General features: G+C 36.3%; 2 protein-coding genes across 2 annotated transcripts; one reads left to right on the top strand and one right to left on the bottom strand.

Moving 5' to 3' along the window:
- Positions 1-4,203: 4,203 nt before the first annotated feature.
- On the top strand, positions 4,204-5,769 carry LOC122080345 (E3 ubiquitin-protein ligase PUB23-like). Its single transcript, XM_042647301.1, has one exon. The coding sequence runs from the start codon at positions 4,408-4,410 to the stop codon at positions 5,623-5,625; it is 1,218 nt and encodes a 405-aa protein (XP_042503235.1). The 5' UTR covers positions 4,204-4,407; the 3' UTR covers positions 5,626-5,769.
- Positions 5,770-16,701: 10,932 nt separating this feature from the next.
- LOC122080370 (E3 ubiquitin-protein ligase PUB24-like) lies at positions 16,702-18,206 on the bottom strand. Its single transcript, XM_042647326.1, has one exon. The coding sequence runs from the start codon at positions 18,109-18,111 to the stop codon at positions 16,894-16,896; it is 1,218 nt and encodes a 405-aa protein (XP_042503260.1). The 5' UTR covers positions 18,112-18,206; the 3' UTR covers positions 16,702-16,893.
- Between the last annotated feature and the right edge of the window lie 316 nt (positions 18,207-18,522).

Below are 18,522 nucleotides of genomic sequence, written 5' to 3'. Positions count from 1 at the left end.
ATCCATTTATATATAAAAGACTGAATAAATCATTTATGATCCATCAAAGGTCTGTTTAACTCGTTATTATTGATATTCCAATTAAAGATCAATACCTTGTCATCCTTTTATAAATGGAACCATGTCTAGCTTAGATGTATGTTTCTCGTCTGATTGGATTGGCCACATTTAATGCAGTGTCAAAAGGCCACAAGAAAGGTCATTTGCACAGCTCGATACTACTTCCCACAACCATTCGTTCGCTGGGTTGCCGTGGCCGGTGGCCGGTGGCCCCTCTCCGCTCCTCTTACTTCCTTAGCCAAAGTCAGCGTGCCGACGTTTCCTTTGACCGCACGTGGCTTTAATTTGTGAAAGGCACAAAGCAAAGCAATGCAGCGTAACGGGACGCGACCGCACTATTCAATCAAGGCTTTCCAACCCCTGAAAGGGTTGTAATCTAATCTGATATCGGTTGACCCTAAATTTTGGTCCCAACCAACCACTATCCCTACATATAAGTTTCTGTACTTGTAAGTCTAACTCTAATTAATGCCTATTAACATAATTAATTAATTAATTAATTAATTAATAATCTTGCTCTAATGCCCACATGGCCATGAAGGATGAAATCTCTTTAATAAGCATATAGTTCTACCAAAAAAAAAAAAAAAAACAAAAAATAGCCATATAGTTTTACCATGTGGTATGTGATTTGTTTTTGAGTTTGATTTTGATATATTTTTCGAGTTCAGCCACTATTTTAGGATCCTAAAATATTTTTTTTTATTAGACGAAATTGATAATACTTTTTCCTTGTTGTGCGCTCTTTTTCCCAACCATTTGAGAAGCCATAGTCAAGTTTCTCCTTCATCATGGCTGAGGATGAACTTGATCCTATATTCTATATATATTTTTATAGCATTTGCTAGGGTATTTAATGGTTGACTTACTATATCACTTTTCCATAAGGTAGGATTTTTTTATTTTTATTTTTTTGGTAGAAATTCTATGAGGCAGGATTAAGAGCTCATCAAATTACACCTTAGATGGCTAATTGGGGAACCTTTTGCCTTATATTTTGTGGGAGTGAGGATCCTACTCCAACATATAGTTGGGGTCCTTTCTAGCTATGTTTTTCATTTACACAGCATGTAGCATTGTTGGTGAGTTGGTTCAAATTATATAGATAAATTATTTATTTCATTAGCTAACAATATATGATTCAACATTACTCCAATACTTTTCAAATTATTTAATGGGTCTCATTTGTTGCTATCAAAATGCTGAAGTAAGTAGTTGTAACCTTCTTTGATTGTCTCATTAATGCCCACAAATTATTTAATAGGAGTAAAAAAGAGTTTTCAACATGAAATGTGATTTGTCATTATGCCATTAGTAAAAGTCGTACATTTTTCAAGTAGACATATAAAGATACACAAATTTACCCCCATTAGAAAAAAAAAATGTATTATACTAAAATGATGGATCTTTTTTTTTTTTTTCATAATGACGACATAGTAGGTGTTGGAATCTTATAATAAGGCTTATCTCGGAAGGTTTTTGTTTTGTTTTCCTTCGTCGTTTTGGTTTGTCTTCCTAGATAAATCTTGTTCTTTTGTAAGAATATTAATTATTGGCTTTTTTTTTCTCTACTGTTGTGCAACTCCCTGTGAAGAACATAAATAAATTTGAACTCTTTTGAGTTCCAAAAGAGACAAACAAGTAAATTCGTAATTTTTGTTATATATATATATATATATATAATTTTTTTTTTTATTGTTTCTGGCTAGAGCTTGATGTTTTTAAGAGATAACTCACCTTAACTAGACCATTACCTCATTTCTTAATTTTTCCTTATAAATTTTAGGGGTAGGGTTTCCTACACTTTCAACATTGAGAAGAATCTGCACACAACAACCAACGGATGTTTTGAAAAAAATGTATCATCCATGTGGAGCTCACATTTTCAAAATAAATAAAAATAAGAATTAAAAAAAAAAAACATGTGAGAGGGGACAGCATAGCGATATTTTTCCTTAAATTTTATTAAGAAATTCCTGTCATTGTTGTATTATTTTATAATATATAATTAGTTGTATCATGTTAACCTCAACACAATCCATATACCTAATGCATCATATCGTTTCATAGTCCGGTTGGCCGGTTCTTTTATTATGCCATACTCATGTTGAGACTTTTGACCAATTAATAATAAATAATTATGCTTTGGAAGCAGTTTATGTTAAATTTGTTTCTTAACAAGACATGAACAAACTCAGCAACGTCAGAACCGTCCAATACATTTATTACGCTAAATAAAATATGACCTTCAAATATTTCAAAGGCCATATCATACACATTTTTTTTAATTAATTAGCTAATGATAGCCCAAATTCAACGTCACCAAGTGGTGCCAAATCCCTAATTGATTTAAGTCAACTAATTAAAATGATTAGTTGAACAAAACCATCCAATTAGAGTGATTCCTAAACTGCCAAAATTGATTAAGTTGTTAAAAGCAGCAGCATGGGGATTGACGATAGAGCTGGAGGGTTGGATCATAAATGGGTTTCTAGATCCGGTCAATTCCTTGCACATCTTTGCAAGTTGGATTTGGATCGATCCTCATGCTTCATGATGTGTTTGAGTCCGGATCAGGGTTTTAAATCTTGGGAATTTTCCTTTACTTTTGATTTGATATTGATACATAATTCGATCAATTTGATACTGGTACTTGAAACCCTGATCGGGGTCATATTCATGTATGAGAACCATTTTTGTATGCCATGTGATTCATGCATAACCCTAGCTCCAAAGACCAATGCTATTGAAAGCAAGGCTCTAAGACTCGAGATTGGTCTTGGGATCGGTCAAGGTCGATACCATTTTGATACCAATCTGATACTGGTACTTAGAACCCTGTTCAGGGTCATATCCATGTATGAGAACCATTTTTGTATGTCATGTGATTCATGCATAACCCTAGCTCCAATGACCAATGCTATTGAGTGCAAGGTTCTAAAACTCGAGATTGGTCTTGGGATGGGTCAACGTCGATACCATTTTGATACTAATCTGAATTGATATGGATTGAACCATATCAGACATATTTAACCCTAATTTTAATAAAAATTAATCTTTTATTACATTTTAACTCTTGGACTATACCCGTTCATATATTATGATTGAAAAAGTCAAGATCAAAGATTGATCAAGGTCGATATTGACCGATTCAATCCATTTTTCAGAACCATGATTGAGAGAGAGATTGAGTGGAGTGGGCCTCAGATTCTCTCCGCTCGTTAGACATGTTAGCCATCAAATGCCACGATAGACATCCCAGCAATTAGAGAGGATCTAAATCCGAGCCCATGTGTAGTTGTGTAGATGACAAAACGTATGAGAATTGTTTTCATACATTTATGTGATTTGGATTCCGTTTCTTTGCATATTGCCCCAAGGGGTTAGCGCAGTTGGTTTTGAGAGGACACGGTACTCCGCCTCAGGTAGCAAGATTCCCTGATCAAACCTTTACCGCTACACTTAACTTCTTAGGGTCACCGTACAAGAGTTTCTATCTGACTGACCCAGTCCTATGTAAACTATATCACAGTGACCCCAGGACCCAAGGATTAGTCGAGTCAAAGATCCAGACACCCAAAATGGATGGTAGATGGGCATGGGCGGATTACCCATCTGGTCCGCTTCATTTTATGCCCCAAATTGAAAAGCGTAGTAGTTGACATGGCAAGCAACACGTAGAAAAATAGTAGATGTCAGGCATGCAAATTGGATCTTTCAGTTGAAAACAATGAAAGGAAAAAACACGAGTTAGAGAGAGAAAATGTCTGCTGTTTTTTAGAGAGAGAAAGTCAAAGGGGGGGGGGGAGGACGGAGGTGAATCGGTGATCACTAAATCAGTGATCACCGTCACGACTCCACCTAGGCACCGAAGGAAGGAAGGAAACAACCTCCATGCGCCATTAAATGAATATGACTCGGTTTCCGTTGTATACAGTTGTTCTTTTATCAAGACAAAAAGTAAGGGAACTCCAACCTATAAGACTTTTTTAATTAAAAAAAAGTTGTCAGCTAAACCCATTAAAGAAAAATTCCGTGTTTTGACTTTCTCAATTTTGAATTTCTCTCTCTTCTTTCTCTCTCTTCCAATGATATAAAACCAAGTCTCAACTCTCAACTATGCCAACTTCCTCAAAACGGGTCTGCTCAACCCCTGACTACTTTCACCTTTCCTACTTTTTATCAAGAAATACTCAACGCCTCCTCTCCCAATCTTTCTCTTACTACCTCTATATAGAAAACCCTTTCTGGGTTCTCTTTACTTCCTATTTTGAGATCTGGGTTAGCGTTTGTTTCAGTTTTTATCAATCTCTTAAGTTTTTGAGCTTCTCTTCTCCTTCAATATAGATGGATGATATAGATATTCCATCTTATTTTCTATGTCCAATCTCTCTCCAGATCATGAGAGATCCAGTGACTATGTCTTCTGGAATAACTTACGAGAGGGAGTCCATAGAGAGATGGATATTCACCAGCAAGAACGGTACATGTCCAGTCACAAGACAACCCTTATCTGATACAGATCTGACTCCAAACCATACACTCCGACGATTGATCCAAGCATGGTGTACTCTCAATTCTTCCAAAGGTATCGAACGATTCCCAACTCCAAAACCACCTGTCGATAAAGCCCAGATCGTCAAGCTTCTCAACGAAGGTAGATCACAACAACACCAGATGAGATGCCTCCGAAATCTTAAATCCATCGCCGGAGAAAGCGAGAGGAACCGTAGATGTTTGGAGTCTGCAGGTGTAGTTGAGTTCTTGGCTTCAATCATAAACATAGAAGATCATGGAACTATTGATGAAGCGTTGGACATTCTTTATCATCTCCAGATCTCAGAGGTTGGTCTCAAGAACCTCATCAATGGCAAATTCATGGAAACCTTGTTTCTGGTTTTGGAACAAGGGAGTTATCGGTCTCGGGCTTATGCTGTAATGCTTCTGAAATCCATGTTCGAGCTTGCAGATCCAATTTACCTGATGAACATAAAAGTGGAACAGTTTGTGGAGATTGTGAACGTGTTGCGTGATCAGATCTCACAACATGCAACCATGGCTGCATTACAGGTCATGGTGGAGCTTTGTCCATGGGGTCGAAACAAGATTAAAGCCGTAGAAGCCGGCGCAGTTCCGGTACTGATCGAGATTCTTATCGAGGTAACAGATCAGAGGAGGGTTTGTGAGATGGTTTTGGTTGTGTTGGATCGGTTATGTAGATGTGCAGAAGGGAGAGCTGAGTTGTTCAAGCATGGAGCTGGAATTGCTGTGGTGTCAAAGAAGATACTTAGGGTTTCTCATGTGGCAAGTGAAAGGGGAGTGAGGATATTGTCTTCCATCTCTAGGTTTTCTGCGACTTCAAATGTTCTTCAGGAGATGTTGCAGGTTGGGGTTGTTACTAAGTTGTGTTTGGTGCTTCAGGTGGATTGTAGTCTCAAGACCAAGGAGAAGGCTAAGGAGATGCTTAGGTTGCACTCTAGGGTTTGGAAGAACTCATCTTGTATCCCTGTCCATTTAATCTCTTGTTATCCATCATCTTCTAGAGATATCCATAACCACACATAAATATTGAGGGGGAGAAAGATTTTGCCCTTTGTTTACAAAACGTACTGGATAAGGTATAATACATGCATGCATGGACATGGAAATTCCTGTTCAGCACAGAAGAAATTTCCCTTGAATAGAAGTTTGTTCTCCATGTTTTTGCAAGTCTTAACTTAGGGAAAATCTTCTTGTTACTAATTAGCTTGGTGAAAAAAAAGAAGTTCTAACTTTATTTTTTACCCTTTTGGTATGATACATAATTTTTTTTTTTCCCGATGACAAAATTGAGAATAGTTTTATCCTTTGCATACAAAACTTAATAAGATATACAATCGAGGTAGGAAATTTCTGTCCAACACAAAAGAAATTTCCATTGAAGAGAAACTTGTTGGTCTCCTTGTTTTAGCGAATTTTAATTTAATAGAGAAAATCTTACTGTAATCAAACTTGCAAAGAAGAAGAAGTTGTAATAATCTTAAATTTTTTTTTTTTTTTACCTCTTGCATAAAAAAGAAATCTTTTTTTTTTTCTTAAACCTTTTTTGTATAACACATTTTTTTAAAAGTAAAATCTTGTCATTTAACATGTCAAAACAGCCAATGATTTGTTTTTAGGCATACGAATAGCTACTTGGTGTGCGGTCATTGCACTCAGGCATCCACCCAAGGGGATAAAGTGGTCTTTTCTCCATCCCCTATGTCTAGACGTAGGAGGCAGGCATGGGTCTTTTCCCTTTGTCTTTATCTCCTTGGGAACAGATTTTCCCTAGGAACAACTCAAAACACATGTAAAATAATGAAAACTCTTGATAATGACCTAATGGTGAACGACATCTCGATAGGTTTTTTTTTTTTGTAATGTATTTATTACTTGATATCTTTGTCACTTCTAGTTTGTCGTATTCCAAAAAAAAAACCTTTAAGATGGGCATATAAAAGAGTTTTCAAAAATAAGCTAAAAATGATATATCATTATGTCATTATCAAAATGTGATTTATTTATTTTTTGGTAAAATTAAATTTATTCATTAGAGTATGGAAAACGAGCAATTGTTGTGCTATAAGACTCTTTCAACCATGGAGTGAAATTTGGCCATACTGTCGTACACACTTCCGACATAGCTTTTAATTCCTTGCTAAGGAGTTAGCACATAACTAATCTCCCTAGGAATACAATGAAAGGAACAAGCTCTAAAATATGATGAAAAATGCAAGATATCTTCCTTGACGAACTGAACCACCAATAATATCATTGTCATGCACATTTTTCAGTAGATATATGAAATAATACTATTACCCTTATTGTGAAAATTTTATGTCATGCTAAAAAAGCTAAAAAAGGTAAAAAAATAAAATTATAATTTATTTAACACCTTAAAGAGTGTCAATAAAAAAATTCCTTTAATTTATGTTTCAACCTTTTAAGATTGAGATCAATAAGAGAAGTACCATTATCGACCGATTGATAATTGTGACTGTGTGTTGGGATGGGAAATGAGTTTTCAGTTACATTCATTTCCATTCAAATTCTTAATTGGCCTACTTTAGTACATCTTCTTATTTTATTAAGAACAAAAAGAGATTGAAAAAGTCAACAGTAGGAAATTGAGATCATGGTCTTCCCTTAAGTTTTGACTCCAAATATTCTGGAATTGTGGTTAGGTATGGCTCTCTTCCTTGGAGGGCTGGGACTGAGAAAAGCCCCCATTAATAGGAACAAGGACAACCATAAAAAAGAACTCTAGCTAGCTAGGCTGGTGATCCAGACCTGTAAGGTCCAGCCAGCCATGGCTAAGGGTATGATGGTTAGAGTAGGTTTGGCCTAAGATTGATCCTACTTGCCTTGGTGCCAAGTCCAACCACTTCCCATATGATAGTGATCCTCCTTTCATGAAACAGAGAATAAAATATATGGGAATATAGATCAAATGGAGAAGTTTCTTGTATTCAAGAGGAAACAGCCCAGCCTTCTATGTAGACTTCATCAAATGAAGTGATTGCTTCTTTAGAGAGTATATATAAATATACTAACAGAGACGCTAGTTTAGCCGACCCAGATTATGTCCACGTTAAACAAAATTTAAATTTGAAGACTTGGGGGAAAACGTAAGCTTTGGTGCTGGAAATTAGGAATTCCATTTCTTCCATCACTCTTCTATGTTGGATTTGTCAGACTTATATATTTAAAACTAAACCTTACAAAGTGCTCTAGGTATTTCTTTATTTATTTCTTCTCCAGTTTCAATGGTGGAGGTGGAAGGAAAAATACAACATTGAGTCATAGATGATCAGAAAAAAAAAAAAAACATTGGGAAACCTTTCATACCTTTAGGAGTCTGAACCACCCAACTAGGGGTGTCAATTCCAAGGCCGGCTGAGGTGCCAAACAATTTCGTCAATAAGAGCTCTTGGGAGTCATCAGCTTGTTATCCCCGATGTACCTTTGATCAGTTGAGCGAGAGCCCCTCCATGCGGGATTCTCGGATCACTATGGTCAACTTTCATCTCTATTTGACCAGTCGACCTCACAGTTAGCAGGCTTATACCGTTATGCTCACGAGCGAAAAAACCCAAAAGCAGGTTGACCCGAACTGGATACTATTTAGTAGTTTCCAGTGTGAAAGTCCTACCTCATGGTCGTCCAACCGAGACCGATTGATTAATAGCTCGACTCTGCCTGACATGTTTAAAGCATGTTTAGAGCTCGTTTACTTAGCCTGTTAAGACTAATACTCAATTGACCATTTATAAATGGGACTATACGTAGTCTTTGAGGATCGATTACTTAAGGGGGTGTTTGGTTCGGTAAATCTTTGGGATGACATTCTTTAGAATGATAATTCTTAATTTTTTGAGTTGTTTGGTTCCACTAGGATGACCGTCATAAGTGAACATCCTACTTCCCATGAATAACCATATTACAAAGGAAGTGTTTCAAATCTGAGTTTACCTCAACACTTAAACTCAGATTTGAGCAACCTTTTTACCACCTAGTATAAAAAGAGAAAGCAGACAGACGTTCTCTACGGAAGTCAATATCTCAACCCGCGAGAAACATGTACTAGCCTCAAGGCAACCAAACGATTTTTCAAAAAGAAACATAATTCAGAAGAATATCTATCAAAAGATTAACTTTTATATCCGATACATACACCATTTGATTTACCGAACCAAACACCCAGACCAATCACAATGCAATCCTAAAGTAGGGAAGACGGATTATGCCCAATTGATTGACACTTCTACATCCAACCATAGAACTACTGTTCAGTCCCCTCATCATGTCTAGGTGAGCTGCTCTCTAGCTAACCCTTCTACTCCAGACTATCAGTCCAGATGAAAGAATGTAACTGGGGACTGAAAAGAACAAGAAGAAGACAAAAAAGGAGAACTAATAATTAACTTGGTCAACCTTCCATTAAGGACAACTGAACCAATGCTGCCATAATGAAAAATTCCCATTGTTTTGTTTTCAGAAGACCAATCACAGTTTAGGCCAGGCCCAAAGATTGTTACACATAATGGGCTCGGGCCGGGACTGAAATGAAGGCTAACAATCAATATGGCTGAACACAAGATCAACAAAACTATTATGCTTGGGCCCAGGACGATGGTAACATTCACTTTCATTCTCCTAGATTAGCATAATTTATTCTGGATTGACAAGTAATCAAACGAGTTACAGTCCATAAACTGAAAATTTTAATCGTGTGCTGCTCATTTGAAGCATAAGGGATGAAGATCTTTGTTAATTTCTTTGTCTAAGATAAATAAATAAAAGGAAAAATCAATTATTCATGAGATGAAGGAGTATCATATTTACTTTGTAAGTCCCCCTTAATGCGTTTTTTATTTTCTTGGAGAGAGGGATGCTTAATATCACCCCAGACGTCCTGGTGTCTTATGGGCCATATTACAGGCCCAAAACCCATCTGATTATTAAATGGGTGGTGGGCGTGTATATTTTAATCTAGTGGAATCCATAGACGCCAATCTCAAGAATAACTAGGGATGTAAGTGGATAGTTTCTATCAAAAATAAAAAAATAAAAAAATAGATAGTTGAAATAGATTTAAATTCCAATTCATGTCCATTCAAGGGTATCCATATTGGATCAATGGGTATTCGGATCTAAATCGGAATTATCCACCTATTAGATAATTCATTAATGATTATAAGGGTTCTTGAAGTTTAGACAGATTCTAAAGAATGAAGAAAAAAGCTAAGACAACTTAAAAAGATAGATTAAGAAAAAATTGTAATTATTAAGGGAAGGAAGGTCCAAATTTTATAAGTTAAAGAACAAAGGGATAATCAAAAATCCAAATTCGATCCACATCCATATCCAATCACATCCAATCCATATAGCTTGTAACAAGCCCCAGCCTCCCCTAATCTTTTGTTGCATTTGGGTGTAAATTGATTCTACCATGTATCTTTATAAAGCATTAATGAAAAATATTTATTAGGACCTTTGTTTGTTCAATTATTTTGGACCGTTGATAAAACAGTGGCAGATAAGAGGTAGATGGAAAGGTATGGCATTGATTAGTTAGGGCTTCAAATTTGACAGCTAACCCAGTACATATGGCATTTTTTTCCATTCAACGGTTCATGTTTGACATCTCTTATGCCACGTGGAAAAAACCAAGGGTGTGATGTTTCCTTCCCTACCTTTGATGAAGTGCTGCATATGTTAATATACAAAACCTGTGTTGGCGCCTTATGGGGACGAGGGGCTATCAGGCAACTTTCTTTGTTTTTTTTTTGGAAAAATTACATGATTACCCATTTTTAGGTTTCACTTTACAAAATTACCCACAAAAAGTTTTGGTAAACAAAAATACCCAAAATTAGGTTTGAGTTTACAAAACTACCCACCCAAAGTTTTAGTTAACAAAAATACCCAAAATCAGGTTTAGGTTTATAAAACTACCCAAAATAGTGATTTTTCATCTTCCACATATAATCATGTATTTTTTTATGACTAAAACTTTAAGTGGGTAATTTTGTAAAGGGAAACCTAATTTTGGGTATTTTTGTTAACTGAAACTTAGTTGGGTAATTTTGTTAAGAGAAACCCAGAAGTGGGTAATCACGTAATTTTTCCTTTTTTTTTTCGGTAGAAGCTACAAGACGACTTCCAAGTTTGTAGAAGCTTCCTATCCATGGATTTAGTTATACGGATCGGATGGGATTGGTGCATATTGGCACTTCTGTCCTTGAATTTTCAAAGGAAATACATTTTTTTTTTACTATTTTATCCATAAAATGATATGTGCAATGGATTCGAATTGGTCAGTATCAGATCGATCTCAGTCGATATTAATACGATTCAGCTGATACAGTCAATCCGATACTCATACTTGAAACCATGTTCCTTTCTCAAATTTCAGACCATCATTTCAGAATCATAGTTTCCAAAATCTGATCAAAATTGACGAATCGCATGGATTGGATCAATATCGATCGAGAGTTGAGAGTCTCAACTTGAGACGGATGCTGAGCGGTCAATTGATCCACTAGTTTGTATCCAACATTAAAAAGGTATTAAACTTTGATTATTAAGAAAACACAAAAAAGGTAAATCATATAGGTTGAGAGTCTAGATTGATCCCAAGCGTGGTTTCAAATATCGATATCGTATCGATCATATCGTATTGGTATCGGCTGAGACCGATCCTTGATCCTTGACCAATTCCATCTGTCACTCATATCGTTTCAGAGGTAAAATAATATATATATATATATATATACACATTAAAAAATAAGAAGCAAAAATGATCAATACACACCAATCCTCTCCAATATCAATATCAATAATGAGAACTAAATCCATGATCCCAAATTTTAAAACCTTTGGTTTGAATAACCACACCATCTGTTTGTAGCATAATGGCCCGTATAGGTTGTACGGGACCTCGTCTACCCCAGCATAACTTCAGGACAATAAGATAGTTACAAAAACTATGGCTACCAAAAACTTAAGTAGGTGATTTTGGATCAACCCTAGAAATTTTGGGGTCGCTTTACTCGCTTTCAACTAGTAGACTTTTCGACTATTTATTCTAGTGTCCTTAAAAAACCTTGGACTATAAAATGGATTCTCTTTGCACAGGATTCTCCATTTCCCTTTTTACCTCCGGCTAAAAGATCTTTCCTCAACGTCTTAGAACCTCTTATTTATAGCTTAAGATATTCCTCATTTTCTAGGGAGAGTTTCTTATCCAAATTCATAGCGATCTCCTTAATCTTAAGGTAAATCCAAGGGGGCAGCATAGTTGGTGAGCAACGAACTTGATACGAGTCGTAAACTTGAACGTACCAAGTTCGACTCCCCACTAAGCATACCTTGTGCCACTCACACGAGGCTGTTTAGTGCTCTTCATTGCTTTCAGTAAAAGTCAAATGGTTCTCATTCAACCCTGGTATGACCTGATCCATGCGATTGTGCAGTTAGTATGGTCTCACGGGACTAGTCAGGCCAAAGGCTTGGATACCCATTATTAGCAAAAAGAAAATGTAGGTTATAGCTAAGAATGGAGGTCGACTACTCCATGCAACAAGACTTGAGGGCCCATTCGATTTTGTTTCTGGAAACGTCTTCTTTCTTTTTTCTATGCTCATAAATGGAAAAACACTCCAAACTGTTTGATTATTCTATTTCGTTTCACCTGTTTTTCAAAATAGAAATAGAAATTTATACCTATTTCTGTGTCAAGAAACAAGTCAAACTTATTTTTCTATTTCTCGAAACAAATGGGAGGGATAAAAATTGTAAAAAACTCGATACTTCTTCAATAAGTTCCAGACTGCCTTCATCCTACTGAATCTCAACTCCACAAAGCATAACTGCAACTCCAATGTCGTACCTTCACTCGTGAACTGCATACTTGGAACGCCGTGCCTTCACTCATGTCTTCAATCCGACTACATTGTAGAAAATGTTTCGAAAATAGAAAAATCAAACATTTTTTTTTAATTTAAAAAATTGTTTCTTAGCACAGAGACTCAGGAAAAAACTATTTCTATTGTTTCTAGACATAGAAACAATAAAAACAAAATCAAACGGGCTCTAAAGTTATGATGGTTTGCAACTCAATTACTTCCCTCCAAAATGTCGATGGCTGGGACCGGAGTCTTTGGATGGGTCTAGATAAGTCTCATAATCAACAATGACAAGATAAGGTCATTGCACATGTTGGAAACTTTAGACTCAAGATTTCTACAACCTAGCCCGAGCTAGTCTATTTGGTTGACATAGTCTGACTCTAGGGTTTGGGCCCGATTGGAGTATGATCCTAAGCCAAGCTGCACCAAGTTTTCTTGCTTCTTTGGCACTTTCAAAATATTTCTTCTAGATTTTGTCAAAAAAATCCAGAGCTTGATGTGTTATGGGCTTTTAATTTTGTTCTTATTCTTACTAGGTAGAACAAGAGATATTTCAAGATTGCATACAAGAAGAAGAAAGAGAGAGAGAGAGAGAGAGGGGAACTCTTAATGTAATTATAAAAGAGGAATGAAACCAATTAGCTTCCGTTTTCATTGGGATCATTTTCTCTTTTTTATTCATTTATTAATTTTCAGAATATTTGAAAAGGAGGATAACAACACTTTCCCATTCCGTCAAGGCCTTCACAGGTGTCGATGTGTGAGTGTATGTTAATTGAACCACCTACTTCACTTATGTAAAATTTCACCGAACTCAATTAAAAATAATACAAATATATCCTTTTGTCTAATCATTTAACAATTTACTGACTTAGCAAAATCAACTCACAAGTCACCGTAAATACCCCAGGGTCTTCCCAATTGAGTCAAGTTTTTCGGCTGCTGATCTAAACTTTTGAAACAACGGAATGGACCCCTAACTTTTGTGTCATTCAAGTTAGGGATTAATTCCTTTATCTCTAATTTTCTTATTTTATGCTCTTCAATCCTAACTTAAATAATCTTAATCAAATCTAACCCTTAATTGTATCTAAAGGATGAATCATCATCCCGCTCTAGAAAAAAAAATAAAGAGAAGATATTTCAAAAAAGATCCTGCTCAAAAAAAAAAAAAAAAAAAAAAAAGAAGAAGAAGATATATCAAAAAATACTAAAACCTATAAAGGTATTTACGAACCAATAGTCGAAGGAGATTATTTCATTTCAACGTATGTGATTATGGGCAGCTGGAAAATATTTTCCATTTTTGTCTGAATTGGAACACCACAAATAATTGTTTGAATTTCAATGGCATGGTCCAAGACCCAATCTCACATTTCTTTAAACCAAGAACCAACTACTTGATTATTCACAACTAACTTTCAAGTTTGTCAATATACCCTATTTAAAGCTTTCATATCTTTAATTTAAATTTCATTTCCTGACCTCAACAACTAGGAATTACAATGACGAAGGAGGAGGATGATCAAATATTAGATAAAGACTTAGAAAACTTCCTACTTAATATGACGTTTTTTGAATTTACAACTACACATATATATAAATAGGGAGAGGGATAGGTATGCCGTCGATATCAAGTATGCTAACGGATAGCACTAATAGGAACACATGATGGAATATCATTCAGGAAGGATATGGGGGTCATTTCAGAAAACGGGAAGAGAGAGATAGACACAATGGGTGCTAGCATACTTGATATCGGCGGCATACCCAACCTTTTCCCATATAAATATTTCGTTTCCCATTAGAGAATAGAAAACTAGAGCAAGAATTAATGTTAGTAAACAATGAAAGGAAACTACAAGGATCGAGAAATTTCTTTGATTGATCAGAGTCAATCAACCACCAATGACCACGTTCATAATCAAATTGAACAAGTTGGAATGAAAAACCATTGATATGTTATTACAAAACTCATTTAATTATTAGTATTGATCATACATTAATGCTTAAGTTATTGGATCCTACTTTTTAAGAATAAAGAAAATGGACTAAGAATTAAGAAGTATAAATGTGAAAGTGTAGTGTATTCTATTACATTGTATTCATAAAAAATAAAATAAAAAAGGCAAGTGTTTTTTGTTCGAGAGCAATCTTGCACCCAAACATAGGGATGTGCACTCACCGGGAGGGGCATGTGGTCATAAATTGAACAAGTTGAAATGAAAACCCTTTGATATGTTATTACAAAACTCATTTAATTATTAGTATTCATACAATAATGCTCAAGTTATTGGATTCTACTTTTTAATAATAAAAAAAATGTTCTAAGAACTAAGAAGTATAAATGTGAGAGTATAGTGTATTCTGCTATATTGTATTCATTAAAAAAATAAGAGCAAGCGTTTTCTATCCGAGAGCAGCCCCTGCATCCAGACACAAGGCGTGCGCCCCCAAGACGGGCACGATGGTCATTGTGCGCTCCTTACGTCTATGTGTAATACATATATCTGACTTGGCAAGTTTTAAAAACTAATCCAGAATAGTAAAAATTGATCAAGAAATATCAAAATTTAAAAAAAAAAAAATTAAGAAAAAAAAAGAGGAACAAAATGGTTTTACTCAAAATTTTCAAGTTTATTGTGTTAAAATAGAAACCATGCATGTAGGGTAGGATAGATTTTACGAACGACCCACATAGTCAAGAACAATTAATCTCTGACCTCAAAATGTAATGCCCACACTCCAATTTCTCAAGCATCAGACCCAGTCAAAGTCAAGGTTTTAGACAAAGTAGCCGTAGCGTTTGAATTTGAGATGTCGGCTGTGTTTAAAATGTGAACACTAAATCAATAATGGAATAATGGTTCTTATAAGACTGGTCCAACATTATCTCTTGTGATATCAGCTTAGACTGATTGTGATTGAGATTGAGATTGAGATTGAGATTGAAATTGAGAGTTTAAGTCTAGCAAACTTCTCAATCTCAATCTAAGAGTGTGGAAGAGCTTTATTAATCAGTGGGTCCCCCCAATTGATTTATCCATTGGTTGAGTCTGAGACTGATCAGATTGTTCACATAAGGGAATTAATAACACAGTATTTCTATGTATCAATATATCATGCATTCAGACAATCATAGAAAAAAGACTCCACGCTCTCAACTATTAGTTCATTTCAATGGCTTAATTACCCCCTTTAGTATCCAAACTGTCCTTAGACTAATGATTGTATTTTGTTTAACTCCTTAAAGATATGATAGGGTAGAGCATGAACCAGATAAAATTTCCCTACAAACCGGTTAGCAGGAATTTTCCTGTTGGCCGACTGCGGTCCAAGTCCAGTCTACTACGTGTGCTGGGATTGTGGTGGTGTCAGGAAAAATTCTGCTGCCCAGTATGATGCAAGAAAATTTTTCAATCATAGGAATCACCTCTCGCTTATAAATAAATAAACAAATGGTGAGAGATCATTGCTAGCGTACGTGGCCCTTCAACAATGAAGGGACCACTGGCAGGTCTTACGGGGGAATCAACATTGATGGGATTTTCACACCATGGAAGTGCGACTATCATTTTGCCACCTCAGTGTCTGGGCATGGGCAACATTGGTCATACAACCTAGCATTACTCATTTTTTCCATAAATAAAATAGGAAAAAAATTTCCCACAATGCCACAATTCATCTTTCCTTTCTCTTATTTTTAATGTGGAACCTATCTATATGATTGATAGATTTCTAGGATGGTTATTGATGTGATGTGAAAATTCTTTCCCACACCATTAGAAACCCTTTAATATTAAATAAATGGAAAAAAAAAAAAAAAACCCCTTGTCACGCTGCCTTTGTACCTAGATATAGAGGGGAGAGAAATCATAACCCTACCCCTGTGAAACCCATAAAACCCACCCTATTTTTATGTCCATATGCTCCCCCGTACTGGCATAGAGATGTGTGACCAAGGATCGTTCCTTTCCCCAAAATAAATAATAGAACTAGAACAATCCTTTAATTTTTGTGTGTATGTGTGTGTGTTTTTTTTTTTTTTTATATCATCCTAATCAAAACTTCAATTATGTACTTTTTTTTTTTTTTAAAACAAAGCTTTATGGAAAATTAAGTGTAATCACCTAGGTTCCGAATTACAAGTTTCACGAAGTCATGGATTGAAACTAGGCCAAAGAATCTCTACACGTCAAGGACGGAGCCCTCCAAGTTGGGGAATAAGGTAAAAATAAATTAAAAGAAAATACATAATTCTAAACATGATGCCGTGTGTGTATTTTCAATCTATGTACATGAAAATACAATTTCTCACAAAATCTTCAAGGAAAAAAAAAAAACTGTTTTGCTTCATCTTACTTTCAGTGACTGTTTGTATACTTGTGTTTCATAATAATTACCTAGGATCCCTTGTTAAGAGATAAACCTGAATGCAAGGAGAAGTGCTCCAAGCATTAGAATGCAACCTAAGGACCCATCTTGCCTTCTCCTTCACGTTCCCTCCACACTCAGCCTGTAAAGCCATGCAAAGCTTTGACACAGCTCCTACTCTCAACATCTCTTTGAGAACCTCATTAGTAGCAGAGAACTTGGAAATTGATGCAAGAATATGCACCGCCGATTCATTAGCTGCCGGCGATACTCTTAGTATCCTCTTCGATACCACCGCGATTCCGGCGGCGTGACCTAGCAATTGAGCTCTCCCATCTGCACATGTACATAGATAATCCAATACACCCAATATCATCTCTGTAGTCTTCTTCTCCGGCATCGTAAGCTCCAACTCTATTAGCTCCGTTACCGCGCCGGCTTCAATGATCTTTATTCTATTTCTTCCCCATGGACATGTCTCTAGTAAGATATGTAAAGTGGCCTTAGTAGCCTGGTGAGAGATCCGATCTTTCAAAACCCTAATCAGACCTTGAAAGAAATCTGGTCTTAACCTCTCCAATTGACTCTTACTTGCAGCTTGAATGAAAGATTTCAAGACTAGAACTACATTTGTCTTCAAAGTTACATGATTTTCCATCTCTTGCTCTAAAACCCACATGATTGAATCCATGAAATCATAGTATTCAATGAGAAGTAGCTTCGCTTCTTCGTTAGAGATCCGCAAACAATGAAGAAGATTCATAGCAGAATAAACCTCTAGACTATCTCCTCTAACTTCCCTGAAGCCCCTTACGATCAATGAAACCATAGCCTTGCCGACGCCAGCTTCTACCATTTGTGTCCTATGGCTTTCTTTCTCAGAAGCTAAAGACTCTAACTTCTTCAATGTCTTCAATTGTAGCCGAGGAACCCAGAGATCTTGAACCAGTTTAAGGATATGGGTCTTGTTGAGAGGAGATTTCGGGGTTGGGATCCGATCGACGCCTTTGGTGGTGCACCAGGCCTGGATTAGTCGCCGGAGAGTATGGTTTGGAGTTAGAGAAGAGTCTAAAGGAAGTGGCTGCTTTGTGACCGGACATGTCGTGTTTTTCCCCGACGACAACCATTGTTCGATGCTCTCTCGGTCGTATGTGATTCCGGTGACCGCTGTTACTGGGTCTTTCATGATCTGCAAGGATATGGGGCAGATGAAGTACTGAGGAATTTCAATCTCGTCCGCCATGAAAGAACAAAGATGGTAGAAAAAATCACCCTTTAGATACTAATAGAGAGAGAGAGAGAGAGAGAGAGAGAGAGAGAGTGCTCAATGTGGAGGTGGTGGTGTTGTGTTTGAGTTCCTGAAATTAGGTAAAGAGAGGGCGCGGCTTATTTATTGAGAGGTTTGAAGGGGAAGGAGAAAGGGGGAAAGAAGCATGAAGAGAGAGGGAAAATTCCAAATTGATACATCTAGTGTTGGTCTAAATTTCAACGGTCTTACGTTCTGGAATCCTATTCGGTGGTCAAATGGTCAAAACACAATAAAACGTAAACCACGAAGGTCACATGAGAAATACATAAATAATGGGGTGGGTTGTTGAAACTTGGAACGGCAGTTTTGATTTGGGTTTGGGCCCACATATGAATTTAGAATTAA

Source organism: Macadamia integrifolia, chromosome 5 (genome assembly GCF_013358625.1).
Source record: "Macadamia integrifolia cultivar HAES 741 chromosome 5, SCU_Mint_v3, whole genome shotgun sequence".
NCBI lineage: Eukaryota > Viridiplantae > Streptophyta > Magnoliopsida > Proteales > Proteaceae > Macadamia > Macadamia integrifolia.
The sequence above is the reverse complement of the archived record's forward strand: the minus strand, read 5'-3'. Positions and strand labels throughout refer to the sequence as shown.

Bases quoted from the DNA above. Each gene is read 5' to 3' on its own strand.
- LOC122080345 (XM_042647301.1), top strand. From the start codon at position 4,408: ATGGATGATATAGATATTCCATCTTATTTTCTATGTCCAATCTCTCTC.
- LOC122080370 (XM_042647326.1), bottom strand. From the start codon at position 18,111: ATGGCGGACGAGATTGAAATTCCTCAGTACTTCATCTGCCCCATATCC.